Genomic DNA, 13944 nt, shown 5'->3' with positions numbered 1-13944 from the left:
TTTTTCACGAAAATCGGCCCGATTATGATCGGTGACCGATCGATCGGCACACCTCTAATATATATATATATATATATATATATATATATATATATATATATATATATATATATATATATATATACTGCTCAAAAAAATAAAGGGAACATTTCACTTTAATTTTGTGTGTGGCTCCAAATCCAGGCCTCCATTGGTTAATAATTTTGATTTCCATTGATGATTTTTGTGTGATTTCGTTGTCAGCACATTCAACTTTGTACAGAACAAAGTATTCAATGAGAATATTTCATTCATTCAGATATAGGATGTGTTATTTGAGTGTTCCCTTTATTTTTTTTAATTTATATATATATATATATATATATATATATAAAAATTCCCTTCTCACCCTCCGCGGGTGGTCTCTTTCATCCTCTGAGCTCGGGTCCTCTACCAGAGGCCTGGGAGCTTGAGGGTTCTGCGCAGTATCTTGGCTGTGCCTAGAACTGCACATTTCTGGACTGAGATGTCTGATGTTGTTCCTGGGATCTGTTTGAGCCACTGCTCCAGTTTGGGGGTGACTGCTCCGAGGGCCCCTATGACCACAGGCACCACTGTGGTCTTGACCTTCCAGGCCTTCTGGATATATATATATATATATATATATATATATATATATATATATATATATATATATATATATATATATATATATAAAAGATCAGAGTGATCTTAGAATACAAAGTATCAGTATTTTATATATATAAAATACTGATACCTGACTGAAGTGTAGGAATTGGAGCTCAGGAAGATATTTACATAAAATGAATTTTTGTTAAATACTGGATGACACAGACACAGATCACCATCACACCAACACTCACACCCACTCCCACAACACCTCCCACCCCCATCACCTGAGGGGGTGGGTCACGCAGGGCGTCCAACAGGCTGACTTTTCTTAGCAGCTGCAATTATGGCACCAGTGTGTTAGTTTGGCTGCTGACTCTTTGTAGCAAAAAAGCCACTAACATTTTATGATAAGCATAGGAGGGACAGCTTGTTGTGCAAATGACAGGTTTCAGAACCAACAGGAAGAATATGTATTTTAGAAAAGACGTCCATTTGGAAGGACGTTTTTCAAACAGAGGCTCCTGGACGAGCACGAGCAAACATCGGACCGGTGATTTTATTCATAAGCTCGATTCTGTTTCGTTAAAATTATGTGCTTGATAAGTAGATATTGAGGGTTATGACGAGAGAGAGAGAATCACCAGATGTGTGACGCACTTCATTTGATTTCATGTAATCCATCTTCATCTTATCAGCCTTAGCCTTTATGATTTATCCGCACCAGAGGTAACAATGATAAAACTGATCACACCTTATTTTTTTTTCCCCTCTCACCAATCTAGGAGTCATTTATTTAATACATTAGCCATTTCAGCTGAACAAACATATTTAACTAACCAGATTAAACTGAACGGATTACTCTTATGGCAATCTTGTCGTAGTTGTGTGAGTGGTGCATGAATCCTTCTTTGCGCATGTTTGTCAGAGGTCCTGCATATTTCTGATAGTTTTCCGACTCAAAATAGAACGGCTGGGTTTAGAATGAGGTCACAAAGGTCAAAAGTCAGATGACTGTCCCTCCCATGTGGGAGTGTGGACTCCAGGAAGTGGATCCACCAGTCTCAAATTCATGAATCAACAAATGACTCAAACGTCATAATCGCCTCCTCTCTCCCACAGGTGCGCCCTGCACTGGGGTCTGACTGCTAAGCTATGCTTGACAAGGCTCAGCCTACTGCCAGTAACCTCAACCTGGTGAACGCTGAAGTTTCTGAGACCCGGGCAGCTTCGGACACGCTTGATGGTATCGACATGGCCGACCTTGTGGAAAGCCTGGACGCCAGAGAGCTGGACCTCGAGGAGGGCGAGGAGCTCGACTACGACGGGAACTACTTGGGTGTGTGTCGCCTCGTTTCTCACAAGGGAAAGAGTCAAATGTAATACACTGACTCTTCTAAACATCTTTAAAATGCCGAAGCGAAATTGATCTGGAAAATGGGAAAACAACAGGCCACGTTCAATCTAGTTGCGGAGAAGGTTTGAAGATAGACTTTTTATTCACTTGGAAAAATTCTTGTACCTCTCTTAGAGTTTATGTTACAACAGAACGACAGAAAATCTCCAGCAGCATATTTCACAATGTGGAAGCAATCGTTTGTTTCTGCTTCTTCATTTTATGACTAAAAGAGATGTGATGACACTCCAATTCCAGAAATTCACAAGCGTTGTGTTATTGCTCAGTGCACACGTTCTTGTTTCTAGCAATCCAAAAATAATTATTAGAATTAATTACCTAATGTTTGTCTCCGCACCACTCCTTTAGTCCTCCTCACCTCACCCCAGGCTGATGTGGTTATTTACGTTGCTTCATCTCAACGTAATCAGTTTAGTCAGACAGGAAGAGAAAGGCGGGATGAAAACCATCTGAATCAGCTCTTTAGGCTTCGTAATATAACATCTCTCACACCATCAATCGGGTGAGGCACAGCAGAAAACTTTGTACTGAAAGGTGCTAATCAGCGCCGTGCGAACGTCTCCACCCCTCACAGACTCCCACTGAGGATTCCTAAACCAAATGTAGCTGTAAGGTTTTATTTATCGTGTACAGAATCAGCAGATCAGGGTGAAGAGAAGTAATATTGATGAATTTGAAATACTGACAAGGATAAAATCAAAATGGTGAGGAAGAACGTGCCACAACATTATTATGACAATAAACATTATCATAAAGAAAGGCGCAATGTCGAAAATAAGTTATTTTGTTATTAAATGATAAAATTACGAGCTGATTTACACACGGCATGGCTACTGGGTGTCTTTGCAGCAACATCATTTTGACTCTTTTATTGAATTGCTCTTTTCTTTTTGCTCCTTTAATTAATAGGACAAAGCATTAGGGCGTTTGCAGATACTCTCCATTCAGTCCCACTGAGCTTCAGCTGTTTTTCTTTGAAGAACAGGCAGAAATGTCAGCTTCTTCATGTGCAGAGCTGCTTTGCTTAAAACACAAACCCCAAAAGACAGCCAGCTTCTGCAGATTTTTTTTTTATTTCTAGAATAACATTCACTTCTAGAAATGTGTTTTTGATCTATCGAATAAAATCGACTGAGGTTTGTGGTTGTAATGTGACAAAATATTAAAACGCTCAGGCAGATACCGCAGACTTTCATATTTATTAAATGCAGCAAAATCGTGGACAAAAGCAGACTTTCTTAGAAATGCAGCCTGCCATGATCGACTCCCACACACACAAAAACCCCCACATCTTCATTAATATTAACCATCTGTTTTGGTTTTCACTCCTAGGAGACTGCCGTATACCGTTTTCAGCGGTGTATGCCACAGTGGGCTTTAAGGAGGCCAGTGCGAAGGTCTTCCTCCCCACTGTGCCAATTACCGCCAAGATCCTAGAGGTGGAGCGGTTCACCACGGCGCAGGACCGCTTCAACTTGTCGCAGCACAGGAGCGTCAACAAGGTACCCTGTTCCACATAAAGCTCTCTATGATCTGAAACGATACGTTCTTCCGTTTGAGCTTAACCGACTCGCCCGCTGCGTGTGTCCGCAGTCCCTGCCGGCCGTGTTTAAGATCGAGATGAAGCACGGAGAGTTTACCTGGGTGGTCAAGAGGAAGGAGAAACATTTCCTGGAGCTGCACAGAGAGCTGAGGACGTACAAAACCCTCATGAGGATCCCGCTGCCGTCACGCAGGTTCGTTCCCGAAACGACGTAGCGGACGCCGCCCCGCGCTCAGACACGTACTGTTTCGTATGCAAAACCCAAACAAATGACGCATTTAGCGTATTTGCTTACAACCGGCCTCGATCTGATGCTTCACTCAAATAATAATAAAAATAATAATAATAATAAAAAAAACATATGAAATCTTTCATTTCAGATAGATTACATGGTCTACACTGTGACGCTTTCCTACTCACTCACCAGTGACGTCCTAGAAGCTACATTTTCAGTTTTCTTACCCAGGAACAGATATTTTGTTCCCACAAGAATCACTGCAGGACAGCCTCGTTTTTTTTTTTTGTTTTTTTGTTTTTTCTAAGTAATTACATACTGCGATATCATTTCTTCCTTCCTCTGGCTAGAGGAGGGAAGTGTCAGGCCAAAGCTGGTGTATTTCCTTTTTGTTTTGATGCGACTCATTGATAATTTAGCTTGCAAAGCGGTTCCAGCGAAACTATTGTGGGAATAAAAACAGAGCACTGTGTTTTCGTTGTTCCAAGCACAAGTTTGATATTCTGTAATAGTTTCTGCCGACTGAACAAAAATACACCAGATTTTTCAACGCCTAGCTGTGCAGAATATCCTTATGGGGGAAACTAACATAAAATCCTGGTTCTATTAGTGACCTTAAGTCTGAACGGGCAGATTCATAAAAACTAAATTGGTATTTGCATAGTCATATTTCTCCTATTCATATTCTTCATTCTGTTTATGCTATGCGGGAGCTGAGAATTGATGTTGACGCTGCTTGATTCGTGTCCGAACAACGCTGCTTTTGTGAGCGAGCCACGAACACAAAGATAAGACTGGAAAAACAGGAATGGGCATTTTGCACAAGCGACACACAATTGTAAAATTGTATTTTCACATAGTTTGCAACTGCAAAGTTTATCTGGAAGGGGAACAAAAATGAATACACTTAGCTTACAATCCATATTATTTGGTTATGTACATCGCTCCTGCAGTGTGTGTTCCATAAAAAGTCACCATCTGTGACATTATTGTTTTAGTTCTGTACCTGCATCTCATGATGTAATGAGCTTTCAACTCCCTAAATGTCAGAACTTTTTTCGTGTCTGGGCCACCACAGAAAACCTTCCCACCCCGTCACTTCCCGTTTCTGCGAAAACCCATTTGACTGTGTGATCTTATGAACACTCTCTCTGTACCAGTGCATTTAAATTTCGGGATTTAATCTTCTTCCTCCCAGCCACACCGTGAGGAGGAAGACGGTGAGGAAGAGCGAGGTGAGGGAGATGCCTTCCTTGCCCCGGGGGGGAGGAGATGAGCTGGCCAGAGATGAGCAGGTCTCCAGCAGGAGAGTGAGTTGGCATTCTTCCGACTGGGGCCTCCTCTTTGGTCGGAGAACAGCTTTAATATTTGAGTTATTGCACGATGCTCTCTGTGTGCTCTTTTTGTTGCCATGGCACTAAACTCCATGCCAACTTATGTTTTTTTTTTGTTTGTTTTTTTCCCAAGCCCTCTCTGACAATGCGTTTGCGCGTGTTGGTGGTTATATACATAGATTTTGTCGTTAGAGCGATCACTGTGATGCAATGTAGCGCGTGTGTTTCTATAGAGACAGTTGGAGGACTACATAAACACGCTTCTGAAGATGGCCATGTATCGGAAATATCACCACACTGTGAGTAACTAATACATTTTTTTTTTAATCATTTTTTATTCTGTTATGTTTATGTGATTTTTAATATTCATCCCACATTAAATATTTCCATATCAGTATTAACTACCAAACCCGCAGCATTAAACCTCCTGCTTTGTCTTCCTTTGTGTTCTCAGATGGAGTTCATTGACGTTAGCCAGTTGTCTTTTATACATGACTTGGGTCCCAAAGGACTGTAAGTTTTCTTCTTTTATTCCCCCCCCCCCATTTTGACTGTTTCTCCTAATAAACAAAGATTCTTATAACCAGCGCAGAGCTTGTTTTTACATTTGTTTTCTTATTTTCTCGTCATTTTACGTCAAACAGGGAAGGCATGATCTACAAGCGTTCCGGCGGACATCGCATCCCAGGAATGAACTGCTGCGGTCAGGGTCAGGCCTGCTATCGCTGGTCAAAACGGTGCGTCGCCGCTGCTCCATCAATGCTTGTTTTCTAGTTTATGTCGCATTGTTTGCCACCTTTTTTTTTTTCCCCACCCACAAAAACAATGTGAAAATCCGTAATGTCTGAGGGTTTATCGTCACGATTTGTGGAGGTTTCGGTGGACCCAAATGCAGACAGGCTGAGGCGTCGAGTAGATGGTGATAAATTTAATAAAAATAAAAATTTGAATTTACAAGAACTTACATACAGCCAGGATGACAAAAAAAAGCAGGAACAAAAGGAACCAGGAGCATGGCGGGATCTAACAGGAGGAACCAGAGAGGAGTGAAAGCAAAAGAGGAGGACAAGTACTAGGAGGGTGAATGATGGAACAAAAGATTGGAGCTGATTAGCTAACAGGTTGCAGGTGTAGAGAGAAAGAGAGAGAGAGAAAGAGGGAGCGTGCACAAGCAGGGGAACTAGGACAATGAATCTAATTGTAATAATGAACTACTAAGCAGAAGGAATAAATGAACAAGCCAGAAAAGTACTGAGCTATAGTGAAACAGAAACAAGGCTGATCTAATAAAGCCGATAACATGTCAGAACTACAAACACAGAAAACCAAAAAAAAACTCCAAAAAACCCAATTCGAAACATCGTAGGACCCTGACATGTATATGACATATTATGAGATTTTTATCAGCTGTTTGTAGAAAAGACACTGTACAGTTATCATCCTCCACAAATTCAATAATACAGCAGACCTTTGGCATCCTCCTGGCAAAGGATTTGGACATTTTTGCAAGAGGCGTTTTATTTGTAGGATTTCCACACGTATATCAATTTTGATAAATATATGTTAAGCTAGTCTGAGGGGCTGCAGGTTAGGGGAGTTCTGTTATGTTCATTTTAAAATTTTCTTGTAATGCAAAAAAAAATAAAAATAATTACTGCTCTTTAATCTGTTGAAAAAATACATTTTGAGCATGTTTACACACATAAAAAGGTGAGAAGAAAAATCATGAACTCCACAGATTGAATAGATCTTTTTATTTTTTCCCCCACAAGCTTTAATGTTTATTCCTTCGTCCAATCTAAACTACCATCAAGCCATTTTCGAATGTTGTTTTCCTAAGGACAATAAATCCACTCAAAAATCCCACACACTGGAAGCGCTCGGCCAAGCCACCTACATCCTGATGCACACTGATGGTTTTTCTTCCCACACCCTTCCCTTAAGACGAGGAGCCAAAGAAGCGCTTCTTCTTCTCCGAGAGTCGGCAGAGAGTCGCAACAGTAAATGCGGACGCGGGAGGTTGTTGATGACGATGCTGACAACAACTAAACGTGTGTGTTCTGCAGCTGGCTGGTGGTCAAAGACTCGTTCTTGCTGTACATGAAGCCAGACTCCGGGGCGATCTCCTTCGTCTTGCTGGTGGACAAAGAGTTCAGCATCAAGATGGACTCCAAAGAGACCGAGACCCAACATGGAGTCCGCATTGACAGCCTTTCCAGGTTGGGTTTCTGCACTATTTTGTGCGCACATGAACATTTGAGCTTCATTGCATTTCCCCATGTTGTGAAAATAATAGCAATATGTCATATCTGTGGCCACAGGATAAATAGTGGTTAAAGTGATTCCTCCTACAGTGTACTTCCTCCCTCCCCCCAAAGAAACAGCTAAAACAAAATCAAGCACAGATTTAATATCCTAAAGCTTTAAAGCTCTAATGTTTTCGTAAACGGATGAAACTTTTGCCTCCAAACTGTGACCTCCAACGTACTAAACAGCATCCGTGTGTCTTCTGCCGGCAGGACGCTTGTGTTTAAGTGCAGCAGCTACAGACACGCACGCTGGTGGGGTCAGAGCATCGAGAGCTTCGTGCGGAGTCACGGGAAGGCCTTCCTCCGGGAACACCGCTTCGGGTCGTTCGCACAGGAACAGGAAAACGTCCCTGCCAAATGGTAACTGCACTGGGAGGACAGAAAAATTGATGGGGTCGTCGGCGATGTGTGGGTGTGCAAATACAAACAAACAAAAGGTTTTTACTCAGTTTAATGCTGATCGCTTTGAAACCTCGAAACTGGCGCTTGAAAGAAGTATTTTGGTTCGTTTCTTTGACGCTTCCTGTTTTTATACAGCGCCCTCCAGTACTTATTGGCACCACTGGAAATGAATGCACCTTTAATTGCAGAAGTATGATCTCTCGAGAAAAATGGTACAGTGATGCAAACTCCACGTTTGTGCTTGTGATGATAGAACAGGAAATATGCTGTCCAAGAAACCAGTTCGGACGCTGACAGCGTCTACTAGTTTCTTGGAGATCTGTCCACTCCAAAGACGGCAGGCTTCGACCCTCCGGGTACCTAAATAGCGAGTAGTGCAGATTTATTTTACATCCTTTGCCATCCTCCCGGTTTAGAAAATCTGGAGTTCTTGCCTTGCCTAATTTTAAAACTGCGGTCAACTTTTAGACTGTTTCTCAGGGGGCAGATGTTGGGTTTAGAAAAGTGGCTTGTTTTTTTCTGACTTCCCGATTTCTGAAAATAGACGACTCTGACCCTCCTCTACTGTAACACAACATGAAAAGCAGTTTAAGTCAGGAGCTTCTTCAGATCTGCTGCAGTCACAGACTGCAACTGGAAATCCTTCCTTCAAACAGCCACATCCATCGGTAATGGAGAATTTTGAAGGACGGCAGGAGCAATGGGCCTTTGTGTCTTATGTTCGACATCAACAGGAAGTCACGAGTTAAGTGTCAACTCATTGCCCCACAGCTTTACAATGCGTGAATACATTTATACCCACATGGTAAAATGAATGTAACTGTGCTATTTGCAAGAATGCAAGTGTCAGAATAAATAAGACGTTTTCTCCACCTTTTTCTGCAAGTGTTTCTCTGGTTACTATGGAAACGCTTGCAAGGACTGAGCAGTCAAATCTCTGTTCTGGCTGCATGGCAATTTCTTCCTTCCTTATTTGCATTCCCCCCCACTTTACAAATTATATTTAGCTAACAAATTATATTTAGGCTCATGCAAAAGTGGTAGATAAAGAACAGTTCAGTCATGACACAGGTTTGTGGTTTTTAATGAGAAATAACATGGAGGAAAGAGAACTGAAAAATCGTTTGTCGCGTCTAAAATTCAGCTGAAGACTGAAGTTGCGATCACACCATAAGCTCTAAGAAAACAGAAGCAGCTTCTCCTTTCTCTGCTGCATTCTTCAGTGCGTGCGTCGAAACGCTGAGAGTAAACGTCTGATTGTAGGAGATGCAGAGTGTAACAGCAAAGCCGTGTCTGCGCAGGTACGTGAACGGGAAGACGTACATGGAGGACGTGGCCGACGCTTTGGAGGAGGCTAAAGAAGAAATCTTCATCACAGACTGGTGGTGAGTTTCTCTGTCCTCGCTGCGTGAACGGGGTGTTGCGTCGAGGTCAAGGTTGAAACTGTCAGATTACCTCTGCAAAAATCTCAGTATAACTCCAGATTTTTATTTTTTAATTTTTTTTTTCAGAACTGATGTAATTGACAATATGCAAGAGTTGGAAATAAAAAAAAACAAACAATTGTTCTGTTATTATTCTTGTTTTCCTCCAAACTTTGACTCATCACAGACTGTATTTTTTGCCACTTATGTTTTAATACTTGCCTTTTTTTTGGTAAAGTGTTTTGGATCAGCTCAATTCAGTTGGCTACATCCACCATAACATAACGCAACTTTGACTTTAAAACCATTTTAGATGAGTGCTGATGTTGTGATAGGGTCAGAAATAATAATAATACTAAAAAAAAGGTTGAAATGGTAAATGTGAAACTGAACTGGAGAGAAAGTTTTCTGGATGTAGCTTCTGCAGAACAACAAGCAAGTTTTTTTTCTGGTTTCTTTTGCTGTGGCGACATCACATAAGAAACAAAGAAGGCTGAACGTCTTATAATTCAGGTAATCAAGATTCTGTGCCAAAATCTACATAAAAGTTGCTCCTTCAACACTACAAGCATAAAACGCCGAGTTGTGCCTCTTTGATGTCACGAACACTTCAGAATATTGTTTTTGCGTTAGCTTTATAAAGATTGTTTTGTTTTTTCTTGTGAAATCCTGCCATTTAAAACCACACTTCATTACCCAGCTCCGTTTTCATCATCAGTGCACTTTTGTTAGGAAGGGAACATTTGGACCTGTAGATCCAGCATCTTTGAAACGCACATTTTTTTAAAACGTGACCTCTCGGATATGATTATATAGACACACGTAGAGATCTACGTCAACTTTATGCAAAGCATCCATGTGTCTCATTGTCCCATTTTAAGACTCGTGCAGGTCACCCTAGCATACAGCCCAGCTTCTGTGTTTGTGCTGCCCGCTTGCATTCAGAGGATGCAACCGGCTTTAAAATGTTCCAACTCCTGACGGCATGTTGGAACGGTTTTAATGCCTTGTTTTCACTCACCTGTCACTCCGCTACCACAGAATGAGAGGACAGCCTGGCACAGCGTACTGGCCAGCGAAGCACGTTTCCTTACACATTATTTGACGTCTCAGCCACTGAATCTCGAGGCCTTGCCAGAGAGCCGCGACGTTGTTCTGGCTCTAATTACAGCCTGAAACCAAGAATAGAAAATCCGCCGACTGTCTCCGTATCCGTTTGCCCATCTGCTGGACCCCTTTATCTCTCTGTCATTTCATAATTTGCTATCTCGCTCTTAGTTTTTTTTTTTTTTTTTTTTTTTTTTTTGCATTTGTTCAGCCCGTCAGAAACTGTTTAGCCACACCATATGCATATTGTAAATACTTGGTTTTGCAGGTACAAGAACTTATTTGGTGTTTTTGCTTTACGCGCGTATTCTCAGGGAGAGATGGGGAGAAATGTTTTGCGCCGCTGAAATCCCAGCGTTCCAAAGCTGTAATCACCGGGCTTAGGCTCTTTACCAATGAGGTGTTAGCCAGTGTAACATGAGCCGGATGCCAGTGTGATTGGCTCATAAGACTGCATCGCGTCATGTCTGTTCTACTGTAGACAGCAAAATATAAGTCAATCAGATCGAGGTTTCGTTTTCTACTATGATTGTATACAAGAAATGATATTTACTCATCTGTTTGCCCTTCTTTGTGTTTTTCTGTTTCTTTTTTCGTCAGGTTGAGTCCGGAGATCTTCCTGAAGAGACCTGTTGTAGAAGGAAACAGATGGAGACTGGACTGCATCCTCAAACGCAAAGCAGTAAGCAGGCACTACGTGAACAGTGATTGTAGTGAAACGACTCACCTTACAGTACAAGGAGCTGATTGACTTTTTAGGCCAAATGCTGATTCCTGTGGAATCTGTGTTCATAAATAAAACATATCACGCAAATTAATATAATTTTCCCTGAGCTTAAAGACTCGTTTTGCATTTGTGTGGCTGGTAGTATTGAAAGTAAAAAAAGGAAAAGATGCATTTTATTGTGATTTTATTTGACAGACCAATATAAAATGGCACAGAATTGTGACGTTGTTAAACTTGTTGAATTTTAATTCAGCCACCGTGGATCAATACTTTGTAGTGTCACGTTTTACTGCAGATCCATCCTCACAAAATACTCAAACCCAGCCAGATATCACAGAAGGTGTCTGTTAACATTAATTTTCAAGTTTTGCAATTAATTTTTTATTATATTTGTGTCTGAATTTGACTGAATCGCTCTAACCCACGAATATGCTTTGATCCAAACTCTGCTTCCCAGTTTTAAGCTTTCTGCCCTGTAAGCGCCCCGTTTTTATTACCATCTATCTTCACATCAGCTCTGATTTTCTATATCTCTCCCCAAGGAAGAAAACTATCTCCACATCATGACACTGCCACCACCATGTCCAGTCATAGGGATTGTGTGTTTGGGGTTGTGTGCCAGTTTGCAAAAAAAAAAAAAAAAAAGTCACCTGTTTTACGTTTATTGTACCATCTACACGGCTTGTGGGAAATTGCTAAAAACATACTACTAATGCCAACCCCTGTCTTCATTGGGCGCTTCTCAGTTTAGTGGGTTTCTTGCCTGGTCTGTCAGTTTAGGTGTTTACATATCGGTAAGCTCTAAAAGTTTCCACTTTTAGAGCTCAGGTTATTATTTTATAACTTAATCCAGCATTAAGCTTCTCCACAGCCTCATCACTGACCTCTCTGCTCTGTTCCTCAGTCTTCATGATGCTCTTCAATTATCGTTGTCAAACGAAACCTCTCAGCGCTTAAACAGAACAGCTAACTTTAAGATAAAAAAAAATGTATCTTTTTGTTCGTCCACCTCACATTTGTATTGGTCTAACAACTCAAATATCCATAAAATCCCATTTACATATATTGGAGTTTGTGGTTGTAGCGGGACAAAATGTGGAAAAGTATCAGGAAGCATAAATACTTATGCAAGATAATCTATCTAAGAGAGTATTCTTGACATTTGAATGAATACACGTACAAGATCCCCATCTTTTTTTTGTTTTTTTTTTGCATTCGCAGCAACAGGGAGTACGGATCTTTGTGATGCTGTACAAGGAGGTGGAGCTCGCCCTGGGCATCAACTCGGGCTACAGCAAAAGGACGCTCATGCACCTGCACCCCAACATCAAGGTTAGTGGCCAGCGGTCGTCCCGTTTTGTCGAACAGCAAAAAAAAAAAATATATATATATATATTTTCAAGCTGATCACGTGAAGAAATCCAATGCGGCGTAAACTAAAATCGTACACATTGTTCTTGATGCCCAGTTGTCTCGATCCAGAATAGCGACAAGTGTCTGTCTGTGTCCCAGGTTATGCGGCATCCAGACCACGTCTCTTCGTCCGTGTACCTGTGGGCCCATCATGAGAAGATTGTGGTTATTGACCAATCGGTGGCTTTTGTGGGCGGCATCGACTTGGCTTATGGACGATGGGACGACAAAGAGCATCGGCTGACAGATGTGGGCAGCGTGACGCGCTCTGTGGCTCTCGAGCAGGTCTGCCTATTAAATACCCGATGAGTTTTGTTTTGATTTACATGCTGCCAATGTTCTTCTTTTGTTTCAGATAGAGGTTGAAAATGTTAAAAGACAGATAATAGTAGCTGTATTTGACCAGACAGACAATGTGAAGTGCAGACTAATACATCATTATGTTACTCAAGAAAAAAAAAACCGCATGGTGAAGTAAAAATACTCCTAAATGTTCCTTGTTTCCAAAATGTCACACAAGTAAATGCAAAATGTAACTAGTCACTACCCACATCTGTCCATGCAACAAACATTAGCAGGAAAAAGGTTTGCTAAGGCTAACTAACCATTAGCCGAACGGGCTTCCCCGTTCTTCTCAGCAGTTGGTCACACAGTCTCTCTTCTGCAGCAAAAGAACATTTTTACTATTTTTTTTTTAACGAAAAGCTTCCAGGTTTTTCCAAGATAAAGTGAGGTGATCAAGCATACTAAATCTTCATTGTTGCAGACTTGCCAAAACACACGAGGGTTCTAGCCTGATCCAGTGTTTAGATTTCCGACCGCGTGGCGCTGTGGTGCCTAGCACGGCTGTATTTATCAGTACGACTACGAGAGCCGCAATGCTCACTGGAGAACTTAATCTCTAAACAGTTTTATCTGGGGAATGTCAAAGAGTCGGACGTTTGATTTTTTTTATTTTTTTTTATCTTAATCTTGTACTTGTTTGCAGGCCAGCGCCAGCCCTCCCTCCTCCGATAAGGGTGTGTCTGCCGTTCACGACGTCCCGCAGAGCAACGGGCGCGGGACTCCGACTCCCGACGCAGCCGAGTTGCCCAAGCTGAAGGGCGTTGGGCGCAGCAGGATGGTCCGGTTCAGCCTGTACAGACACCTGCAAAAGCACACTCTGCAGCATGTGGACAGCGTCAGCAGCGTGGACAGCGCAGGTGTGAAAGTCAACACTCTTGTTTTGCTTTCGCTTCGACACACAATGATGTTCTAATTCCACATCTCGCATTGCTGTGTGAGAGAACGAGAGCCGCATGCGGTTTCTGTTTGTTTTCGATGAAGGTGTTGTTAGGAATGTGTGAATCAGCACTTTTTACTGAGATAATATATGTTTTTTTTTTTTTGTTGTTTTGTTTTTTTTTCCCCCACATGTGCATATT

The 13944-nt window shown here is 41.6% G+C and overlaps 1 protein-coding gene across 1 annotated transcript in view; it reads left to right on the top strand.

Moving 5' to 3' along the window:
• pld1a (phospholipase D1a) overlaps positions 1-13944 on the top strand; it is a 36418-nt gene that overhangs the window by 12432 nt on the left and 10042 nt on the right. The window contains exons 2-15 of the mRNA XM_014978448.2: positions 1732-1948; positions 3359-3528; positions 3620-3762; positions 5003-5114; positions 5372-5437; positions 5593-5651; positions 5783-5875; positions 7205-7357; positions 7658-7807; positions 9151-9234; positions 10981-11062; positions 12329-12439; positions 12620-12805; positions 13509-13722. Coding sequence (XP_014833934.2) covers positions 1765-1948; positions 3359-3528; positions 3620-3762; positions 5003-5114; positions 5372-5437; positions 5593-5651; positions 5783-5875; positions 7205-7357; positions 7658-7807; positions 9151-9234; positions 10981-11062; positions 12329-12439; positions 12620-12805; positions 13509-13722 — 1807 coding nt within the window. The 5' untranslated portion in view covers positions 1732-1764. The remainder of the gene's footprint in view (positions 1-1731; positions 1949-3358; positions 3529-3619; positions 3763-5002; positions 5115-5371; positions 5438-5592; positions 5652-5782; positions 5876-7204; positions 7358-7657; positions 7808-9150; positions 9235-10980; positions 11063-12328; positions 12440-12619; positions 12806-13508; positions 13723-13944) is intronic.

Source organism: Poecilia mexicana, unplaced genomic scaffold (genome assembly GCF_051168715.1).
Source record: "Poecilia mexicana isolate PSO_F unplaced genomic scaffold, ASM5116871v1 scaffold_22, whole genome shotgun sequence".
Taxonomy (NCBI): Eukaryota; Metazoa; Chordata; class Actinopteri; order Cyprinodontiformes; family Poeciliidae; genus Poecilia; species Poecilia mexicana.
The sequence above is the reverse complement of the archived record's forward strand: the minus strand, read 5'-3'. Positions and strand labels throughout refer to the sequence as shown.